The sequence below is a fragment of the Haemaphysalis longicornis genome, unplaced genomic scaffold (genome assembly GCF_048455015.1).
Source record: "Haemaphysalis longicornis isolate Haplotype H1 unplaced genomic scaffold, Haemaphysalis longicornis Haplotype H1 scaffold_9, whole genome shotgun sequence".
In the NCBI taxonomy this organism is placed as follows: domain Eukaryota; kingdom Metazoa; phylum Arthropoda; class Arachnida; order Ixodida; family Ixodidae; genus Haemaphysalis; species Haemaphysalis longicornis.
In genome coordinates, this window is record NW_027526460.1 from 29,319,069 (window position 1) to 29,330,023 (window position 10,955).

Consider the following 10,955-nt stretch of genomic DNA (forward strand, 5'->3'; position numbering starts at 1 on the left):
GTGTCACTCGCCACCGGAAGTGTACGGTAGCATTTCTTCCGCCGTTCTCGCGAGTTATACGCGCGAAAATTTGTTAAGCGCAGCGTTCAAAAGCCTTTCCGAGTCCGTGCGCACGGCCTCTCGGCATTGCTGTGATTATAGGCCAGTGAAAGGCAACGCGTTAAGAAGGTCGCTGTTTTGCGGCGGGAAAACTTAAATAAATGTATGGCCGAAGGTAGCATCTACAAACAACAGTAATTACGTAATTACAACCTGCTGTTGTAATTCAGGGGTGGCTACAGCCGTCGCACGGCTCTCCGCGACCTATCCGAACATTTCCGATACTTCGGGGAGGTCCATTGCGTTGCTTTGCGCGGGTAACCACCCACCGATGAAGCTCGTGAGTTGCCTCCTGTATGTACGTCTTAGAAGCTCAGCGAGTTAGGCTAGTTAGCTTAAATGCATAGTGAGAAACAGTTGAGAATACGCAGGGACAACAGTAACATGTCGCCGGAACGAGGGCACATCAGTGGCCAAGCCAAGCGGGCACGCGTGGTTAAAGGGGTTATGAAAACAAAATTGGCCTTGTTTAGTTTGAAATAACTAGCCTTTGGTAACTCATCCAACCCCGTTGTAGCCGCGAAAGCCTTTTTTTTTATAAGAAAAGAAAATATGCAAGAAATATTTACGCCACATGACGTCAGCAGTGGAAATAGAGGGAACACTAAAAACGTAGTATAGTGTGTCAATTGCACGTTAGACTTCAAGCGACACTACCAAACGGGCCTTGAGGCACCACAAAGGTCTCCCATTTACGTTCCTTTGCGGTGGCTTTGGTCGGCGGCCCTTTATGACACAAACAAGATCCTTTGGCGTCATAAAGTCCTCGGCAGGAAGCGGATGGTGAGTCGGCAGTGTTTCACCTGTTTTCTGTTGCATCTATATTACATGTTTGAAATCTGTGATAACAGTGTTGTCATTGTTATTGGGAAAAAGCCGCAGTTTTGATGAAACAAACTCTTATTTTGTTTTCATGGCTCTTGTAAACGGTACGAGGCCACAGTACAAGGCTCTTGAAATGGGACTTTCGAGGGTTGTATGCATCCCTGCAGAACTGAGATGTAACGCGTGATGCGTGTCCTCTACGCAGTTCCAAGCTTCTTTCCAACCCTGTGGAAGATGGTGAGGCCGCTGCTGACGGAGCGGACCGTGAGCAAAGTGGCCATCTACGGCAAAGGTAACTCCTCTTGCAAACATTCCGCAACACGTTGGGATGCCCGATTTCTGCGCACACATGGAAGCCACACTTCGGGGGGGGGGGGAGAGAGATAGAGATAGAGATAGAGAGAGAGAGAGAGAGAGAGAGAGAGAGAGAGAGAGAGAGAGAATGCTCTCTAATGTGACCTGGTGAAGTCAGTCCTGCTAGGGACAAGGCTTGCTACGCCAGACGATGATGAGTGGTGAATATTTAGACATTAGGGGTACAGCAGGAAGACGACAAACAAGAATTGTTAAAAACGAGAAACAAGGGAACGCTGCCAGCAGAGTCCGGACATATAAATACATTTGAAAAGAAAATCCTTAATGTAAACGCTGAATTAAAATGAAAAGTAAACGACGCAAAGAGAAAGACTAACAACACCAGCCCAAGAAAAATAAATAGACGAACGCCACAGCGCGAAAGAGTACATATCGTGAGACACTTGCTCTGTCTATGATCTAGAGAGATTTGTCCAGTTCAGAGTCTCGTAGGAACCGGAACATAACTTTTGTACCCGAGGTACTGTCAGCACTATTGGAATTCAATGCTTTCACTTGGAGTAAATGGCGCAGCTATCTTCTGCGTTCGACAGCGCTACAGCCAACGGTGCTCTACATATATACCTTGACCACCTCCTACGCCCTGGGAATTCAATTGTATCACTGCGGTAGCCCCGTATCACTGTATCATGTAATTGTATCATTGCGGTGCTGCGGTAGCCCCGTATTGAATTGTCGCTATCGACAGGATTATCCCAGTGCGCATGTGCAGCAAAGTCCAGAACATGCCAAGAGGTTATCAATATTTAAAAAAGAAAATGGTACATAACCACTTTTATTTTTTTTCTGCCGGCCAAGGGAGCTCGCAGAACTTGATGAAGACAGACTGCCAAAATCTGCATTCCTTTCCTATTTTTACAAACATCGCGAAAATTATCCCCTGGCTATAGTCACAGATCACCTGCTGTGAATATTTCGCACATGATAATGGCCTGATAACGTTACACATCCAATCAACCTTCCAGTCCACTGAAATTTCTAATCGCATTCTCCAGTCCTTTCTGATTCCACTCGAGGATATACCTGCTCTTTTCTACCATGCAACATATATTCCCCTACGAGCACTGTGTCAGTACTTGGAAAGTGCGTTCGATGAAAACCGATATACAGCACAATAGGCTATTGTGCGTCGGCCACGTATCAGTTTTCTGCTGATAAACCAACTCTCCAGCGCTGAGTGCTGAGAACTGTACCTTCCTTTGTGTGCCATAAAGGACAAAGAACTCTGTATTCTCCGAAAACATACCAGCGCTAGGTGGTGAGGACGTAGGAGGAGAGGCTAAATTTCAACTACAATGTCGCCTCTCCTTTTACACATTCGTCGCAAATTTTTTCAGCCAAGTTTTTCAGGTTCCATCACAGACTCGTCCAACGATCCGCACTGCTAAGCTTCAACTGTTTCTCCACTGCCGGTGACGCACACGGATGCCTATTTACTTGCTCATTCCGGGCCTTAATGTGGCTACGAGCAGGCGTGAGCAGCCTCATAACAGAGATCCACGGCTGCTGTCTATTGCTTCAAGCTGAGCACAGCTCCGTTTCCCGTTCGCCAACGCCGGTATGGTTGGGAACTATGGTTAGGAACATCCGCTTGCGTGTAAAATGGGCCACGTTGACTGGTGCCTTCAGTTCGCAGAAGAGTTCTCTTCGCAGAGATGTTGGTGTTGTCCACTGTCAGGTTCTTAGACAAATCTAAGTAATTGAGAGAAACACCCTGGATAAGACACTGCGTTTATATACCGGTAAATCAAAGCCAGACGCACGGAATAGAGACACGTATAACGGAATAGACACGTATAACAAAAGGCGATAGCTTAACGATCCGGCAGAGAATAAAACTGCGCGAAGTAACACAGCACACGGCTTACAGTTGCACCAGTCCCGTCGCACCCTTAGTCCGGTTGAGGCGTGGCGGCGTTGGTTGGGGCGAGTCGCGGCATGGATTCGTTGGTGGATGCCAGGTCACGCATGGATGTCCGCTGTGGTACACCGTGTTCCGGACTTTCGCAGTTGCAGCAAACGCGGTCCTCGTGGACGCATGGTCGTCCCACCCGTTGCTTGACTTGATCACCTTCTGACGGTAGGTGCGGATGTTATCCATAGATGACCGCTGCTACATGCTCGAATCCGAGCGCCCGATGGCTGGGTGTCACCGCAGCATTGTTGTTGTTGTTGTTGTTGTTCCTTGTATTAATGGCGCATACCCAATCAGTGGATCGGCCAAACATCAGTCGTCCTCCCCCTAGTGATCGCAATCCTCCGTCGTTGCTGGAATTTTCTCACTGGACGCTTGGCTCGTGAGTGTGGGGTGAGTGACCCCGCAAGACGATGATGATGATGGTGCCCTCTGGGTGTTTCGTACCTCGCAGAGCGTGTCTTCGTTATCGTCGTCTTCTTTCACTTCACTTCGTGACACCACTGTGCTTGGAAGCAGAGAAGTCCTCGGAAGATACCAGAAAGAGGCGGCCCACCTCTGGGACCACGCGCGCCAATTTGAACGGCGTGACGTGGTTCTATGCGAGCTTAGTATTGTGTGGCAGGGGATGTTGGCACAGCGTGGCAGTCGACTTCCGATACCAAATGCTGCAGCTTTGGCGGACGCAATACTATAGCGAGAGACTGCTTCCGAGCATTAGTCACACGTATTCATAGGAGAAACGGTGGTCGGAGCGCCCTGTCTTTTACTCAAAATCAGAGGACGTTTCCTGAAGTTGGTAAGTTTCATTAGCTGTCCGCAGTTTGCGCTGCTAGCGACGTACCAAATGCGCTACTGGTTTCATTCAAACCATGGAGTTTGATGTATTCTTTGTCCCCGGTTGCGATCGCCGTCGTCCCCTTCCTTATGAGATACAGACAGAGCAGACACTAAGACAAAAACAGATTCTTTATCGGTTAGTGAGTCCGGCTCCCAATGAAGAACAGCAGCGGACCATGACGAAAGAAAAGCGGGATCCCGATCCGCTCGTCATGAGACAGTTTAGCACACGTACACGGAGGCACCAAATTCTTCGACCAACGCTCTGCCCCTTCAGGCCGTACATATAATCAGCTATACATGTTTCACGCAAGTGTCCGCCCCGCATGGCACAGACGTAACGTGAAATAATGTGTTTGTCGAGTGACGTATCGGTCTGCAGTGATGAAAGGGGATACGTTTATGTGGCTATGGCCGTGCAAGAGTCTCTTCTCCCTTATTTAATCTCCTCTTCGTCCTCCCATACTTTCCACCCTATCCATCCGTAGCCATATCGTTGCGATGCGGCGTACACCTTCATTCAGAAACAGATGACATAACATAGTACGTCCCAAATGCCCCTACTGCAACGAGGCAGTTAAGGCAGACCTTAGTCACCTCGTTTAATCACGTTAGCACTTCTCGGGACACCGACCCCATCCTTTGACAAGATTCAGCTCACAGTCAATTCCTAAAGGGGTTTGACAAAACTTTAATACTAGGGACTAGCACTTTCGCTGTTCAAAGGGGTCTAGCGCGAATTGTCTAGCATGAAGGTGACTTGCTTGCAAGTCCTCGTGTTCCCATCCCCCATCTCCCTAACCCCTCTACCTCAGCAATGGGTTTTGTCTTCTATTCCTGAAAATAAAAAAAAACTGTGGTTGCTTCCCTGTCATAGGAATCGCTAAAACACGAAAGTGAAATGTGCAGCTGAGCATGATTTGCGGGTCGGCGGCTGTCTTGTGGGTGTGCTTGCCGATTGACGTCCTGCGGGCGGGTCAATTCGGCAAAGGTGTACTGGCGTCATTTCCGTGACGGATATGACGTCAGTGAAACCTTGGTGTATCCCGGTATCAAACACTTTCGTGTTAACAAACCTAGCTCATTCATTCGCTCAACGACAGTTATTTGCTGGGGGTTGCAATTACTTTCTTCACATACCTCTGTCTTAGGGGTAGTGCGTCTTTTCCTTGTCGTGCTGGACATCGATCACTTAAAGCCGCGGTTTTCAACCATGAATTTTTGTCAACTAGTAAAGATCATTTCAATGTTGACCTGATCAAAGATCAGGTCAACATTACACGTGTAATCTAAGCAATCCGTTCTTATTCCCAAAGTGCCCTTGGTGTAATATTATGTACATCTCTTGTGCGTTGGCCTCACTCAAAGCTTCGAGGCTGTGCAAAAACGCCAACATTTTTGCGGGAAATCCAGTACCGTTTGGGTGCGAAGCCAACCGTATGTGCGCTAAAGTATGAACGTACCTTACCTGTTCACAGAATCATCTTCTTTTAACAGCGGAGCTTTTTTTGCTGGCCCTAATGTTGGCGGCGTCATCAAAAAACCCCGGTTATAGTTACTCCTGGAGTTCACCGAATACGTGAGCGCGTGCCTCACGAGGAGCGCTCGGCGTCGTTCGGGCTTACGCGTGGCGCTCGCAGCAATAAGCAAGAAAACGGTTCACGTGCGCCCGCGCCTCAAGGGTGGAGCAGAAGACAGCTCGCGCTACAGACGCCCAGTTCGCGAAGCCAGCTGCCGCCGGTTCTAGCACGTGCTGACGCGCTCCACTTTGGGAGAGATGTGATAGCCTGAGGGCAAAACGATCCAGTCCCGTCAGTCATGCATGAGGAAGACGACGATATACATTATATGGCTATGATGATGACTACTACTACCGCAGTGAAAAGCGATGACGGAACACGTAAATGAACAATTTCAAAGCTAATGCAATGCGTGGTGGTGCGTCCTTCAGTGCTCACGTATGAAGAAATCCTGCAACTTCGCTATGGTTCAAGCCTTGCGCGACTTTGTGCAAGCTTCGCCATTTTTTTTTTTTCACCGAACTTCTGATTCACGCCTCTTCCGCAGATGGTTGGAAGCCGGCCTTGCTAGAGTTCGTGGACGCCAGCCGGCTACCCGAATACTGGGGCGGCACCCTGACCGGCCCGGACGGCGACCCTCGCTGCCCTAATCTGGTGTGTCCCGGCGGCGAGGTCCCGGACGAGTTCCGGGAGAGCCTGGCCGCCAAGAAGCTCTGGGGCCGCGAGGGCGTGCAGCAGCGCAACGTCGAGCGGCGCGGTCGCTTCGAGCTGCCCGTGCGGGTGGAAGAGGCCGGCTCCCGGCTTCGCTGGGCCTTCCAGACGGCCAAGGGAGACCTGGCCTTCGGGGTGCGCTTCGAGCCCTTCCCTGGAGACCCCGACGGCGATGCCCACGAGCAGCTGCTCGAGATACACCGTGTGCCTCCCTGCAGTCTCTTGCCAGACGAAAACTCCCACGTCTGCGCGAGGCCCGGGACGTGTAAGTTGCCACCTTCTGAAAGCTTTCAGTGCGATAATTTTGGCATCCTGTCAAAAAGCAAATGCATTTCCCTAAGGGGAATGCATAGACCGGTTGGTTGACCGAAAAGCTGTGATAAGATTTTTGGTCACACGGCGCCTGTGTGAAACCTGAATTCCATTGTGTCAAAAGGGTTACTTAATAATCGATACACGCATCCATCATGGAGAAGGAGTACAATAGTATACATTTATCTCATAAACCATGTATCGGTGTACATTTTAGATCGTTCGTAGATGCATTTACTCATTGCGCGAAAAATCGTCGCCGGTTCCGTTCTTCGTTTGCAATTTCGGTATTTGAAGGTTTTGACGATCGATTGGACGCACTTTCAACGAAAGTTCTGACCCACTTTTGGCGTGGTTTTAATGTGAGCAAGCTTTCGCGCTTCTCTCAACTTTCTTCAATAATAAATGGCAGAGTTGTTTAGCTTTAGTGATTATGGTCATCATAATCGTGGTCGTAGTCATCGGCATCCCCTACTGATATACAGTCGTCAGAAGTGTTAGCAACAACAATAAACCGAGGTGCCAGCCTAAACACAGGGCGGCAGCTTGCGGTAATACTCTGGCTCGTCAGCGAGGCTGTGCGCATGCGCCGTAGGAGCCGAGTGAAGAAGGTTATCCTCGTGAGCGCCGATCAACAGCCGGCCGAAGACGCGCTGGTGGCTATGGTAAGCTGTCGCTGTGTGCGATGGCTGGTATCCGCAACTTTACTGTTGCTTACATTTTTCACGACTGCACACTTTTGAAATGCCCTCCCAAACTACAAGAGTTCTGCTCCATCATCCCAATCTGTTTTTCGCCCCCGAATTTACCCCGCCACCAACCTCCCGGAATTCTGTCCTCCGCTACTTCCCACGTTCCTTTCGGTAGACGTTCCGTTGCTCGTGGAGTCCATTTGTCGTCCGTCCTCCGCATCACATGCCCATATCAACTGCATTTCCTCTCCCTCTTGCTTTCTGTTTTTTAACGTTGACAGCCCTCAATAGTTTGTCTGGGTATTTCTGGTCGCGACGCTCCCCTCTTCGTGGTACGAATGGAAATCAATCGATCAATCGCGCTTGCGGGCTTTCCAGCGCGCCTCGTTGTATTTGTGGAGAATCCAAATGGGAAAGCGCGACCCGAACGCCCCGTTCTCGTGAATCCACGGAACCCCCTCTGAGCGAGGCAGTGGGCGCGGCTTCGTCTTCCTCTTCACCACCAGCTGTCGCCGCCTGCCTGTGGCCTTCTCGGTATTCTTTATTTGCAACAGTTCTCGCTCCGAAGAGAACGGTGGACACAAAGAAACTGGCCGCGTATTTGCTTTCTTCGCTGCAAATGTCGCTGAAAAACGACATAGTCTCCTGCCACGCGAAGGTTGTTTTCATTCTTCAGGGAACATAATTTTTTTTCCCTTTTTCCCTCTTTCACCCCTCACGCTCTTCGACTCCTCTCTGGCTCTTTTCAGTTATAAGTGGACATGTATGGACCATGCTAGCAGTTTCGGTAGTTTGGAATGGTCCTGCCTATGCATACTCGAGCGTTTTTTCACTTTGGCGGGGTAGATGAACCGAGTGACAGCCAGCTGCAGACGGACCGACGGACCCAAATTTTTTCCGTTTAGCTAGCCAAAGGAACACTATCGTCCCTAAATGCGCAGTGGGATTGTCGCTTCGAGAACCCAGGAACGAACTCCACGTCGCAACGACAAACATCAGGCTTTTGTTAGCAAGGCATCATGGGGTCACCTCGTTTTTGCTAAGGTGGGACGTTAGAGCGCCTGAATGTCGGTGCCGAAAATTGACACCTTGAATAGAATACTCTGCTTTACACCAACGAGCTCGCTGCGCGATGGAGCACCTTGCGTTATCTATAGTTATTCTAGTACCGCTTTAAATTCATCCATCTTCTGCTACTATATAGAACCATCCTATCTCATATTTTGACCCTACTTTCATGCTTCTCTCAGCAGCTGATGCCGCATGAGTCGTGGTATTCACTCCATCAACGCCCTGCAAGGCGTGCCAAAGCAGCACGATGTAGTATCTGGAAGGTCGGCACAAAAAGTTTGCTGTGCTTGAACGCGGTTCAACCAAGTTTGTGAACACGAGCGTCGTTGTTGCACCGGAGGACAAAATAGAGGCGCTGCTCGGGAAGACGTTTCCAGCGCTTCCTTGTATCATTTTTAATGGCGCGTGCTCTTATTCTTCTTCGTATCTCCTTCTCCGCATCCTCCCTTGAAACTAACGAGAGATTACAGGCTTTCACTGCGCAACCTCGCAAGGCGCTGGCTCTACCTAGGCTGATATTGAAGGTCAGTTTGACGCTTGGAGGTGTTCTCTGGGTTTGTACCTGCGTAACGGTACTTTCGCTCTAAAACAAGGTTGCTGTAATTGTGCTATATATTTTTTACTCTCGCAGACGTGCTACAGTTCGACAACTCGTTCAGCTGGGTGATCGGCAAGGACGTGGCCTACGAGGTCCACGTCGAACCACCACCGCCTCCGGCCAGCTGATCGCCGAATGCGTCCGGAGATGGCTGCATGCCCGCGCCGCATGGACCGTTACCTGCACGTCTGTTGTTATTATCGCGGATACCGTTGTTGTTGTTGCTGCTGTACTTGTTCCGGCAGGAATGTCTCTCTTGGTGGTATGCTACCATCTGGCCTATCCCAGCGTTTTAACGTTCGCAGTTGAAGCCGTCTCTTCGGCTGGCAGGTACACGACCAAGTTCCACATCAATATGCCGAGAATAACGACCGTAAGGCGACGCATTCCGAAACACTAAGCTGCGCGGGAACTACAGACAATAAAAAGCCTGAGTGCGCAGACAGACTTGAAATGGTTTTAAATGCAAGTGAGAAATAAAGCATGGTGATTGCTCTCGATGGTGTAGGGACTTCTTATATGAAAACCGCTCATGGACGTTATAAGGGGCGTCATCGATGTTTCCTTTGCAAACAAAAAAAGTACAGGCAACGTGTCTACCTGGTCCCGTGTTATTTACTTACTATTAAGATACTTGAAATGCGAACAACAAGCGCATTACATTCAGTTCATGTTGAGCATCTTGCTGACGGGATTTCTACGGACAAGTTATGAGAGTTGGTGTCCAACCTTGAAATAGAAAGAGCATTGTTTGGCGTCTGAGCATTGTGGTTTGGCCCGTTGCCATGTTTGGCGCCCTTTCACGTTACCGTGTCACTGCACAGCATTAAAAAAGGCACACGATGAAGTTAGATAACAGCATGAACCGGGCGCGAAACGCGGCGGTGAGCGAAATCAAAATTCTCTCACGTCGAACGATGACCTTCCTATATCAAGGTGGGACACGAACTCTCGTAAATTACATTCGAACTGCGCGTACGCGCTCCGTAGCCTGAATGTGCAGCATGTACTGAAACCCACTTGCTCTGTTGTTTGTATTTTAATGTATTTTGATAGTGAAATAATTATGCGAAAGCATATTCAATTCTCTTTGACCGGGGATGCTATTGATGCCCACCGCCTTTCGCGACTTGTACACAGATGATGATGTACTATGGCGCGCAATCTTTACAACGGTTATCAACCTCACCTCGATGACGTCTTTCACAGTGGTGAAGCGGTGCTTATGAAATCCAAACTCCCACCGTGCATGAGCCTTCTGTCGATCAACCAAGAGCTTTTCCCCCCTCTGTCACCATTACCCCTCTCCCTGCATGTAACCACTATCCGGGACACCTTAGATGAAATAAGGGGCAAGGTGAGTGCAAGATATAATACGCTTTAGGTGAAGGCTGCGTGCACTTGGCAGCTGCGTGTAAAGTTCATGTTAAAGGGACCCTGCAACACGTTTTTCAACTTTTTTTTTTCTAAATCTTAAATTCTTTCAGAACGTGGTCAACAAACACATCGAGTACTTAGAATGAGGGGTCACGAAGTACGTCAGCCAAAATCACTGCTCTATGTCCATCAGGTAACTTGGAAACCTGCTCAAACGATTTTTCTCTCTTTCCCGATTTCCCGAGCCTTGACGTTCTTTGAGCCCTCGAATTACGTCATTACAGCAATGTTGCTTCCTTTCCGTTGCAGCAATGAACGCATTTGATAACCAGTTTACAAAAAAAGCCCCAAAGCAAAGCAGAAACGGAAGGCGGATAGTTCTGCTGCTGAGAGCAAATTACGCAGTGCCGCTCCGTGCTTGTTGATAACTGCAGCTTCGACAATGCTTCCAGGCACGAAGGAAAGAGTGAAAGCGTTTATCGGAAGTGTTGCAAAGTCCCTTTAATGGACGTCACTAGATGACTCATCAATAATGTTTGTCTTCCAGACGATTTTTCGATGGTTTGCCATGGAAAACGTTGCCTTTCGAGGTCTTTTTTTTTTCTGCTTGTGCTGTCTTT

General features: G+C 49.1%; 1 protein-coding gene across 1 annotated transcript in view; it reads left to right on the forward strand.

The window, feature by feature from the left end:
• The window catches only part of LOC144152453 (SEC14-like protein 2), a 31,192-nt gene extending 21,773 nt beyond the window's left edge, over positions 1-9,419 (forward strand). Inside the window, exons 9-11 of the mRNA XM_077683718.1 lie at positions 1,130-1,216; positions 6,122-6,550; positions 8,992-9,419. Of these exons, the coding sequence (XP_077539844.1) occupies positions 1,130-1,216; positions 6,122-6,550; positions 8,992-9,086 (611 nt within the window). The 3' untranslated portion in view covers positions 9,087-9,419. The remainder of the gene's footprint in view (positions 1-1,129; positions 1,217-6,121; positions 6,551-8,991) is intronic.
• Positions 9,420-10,955: the final 1,536 nt, after the last annotated feature.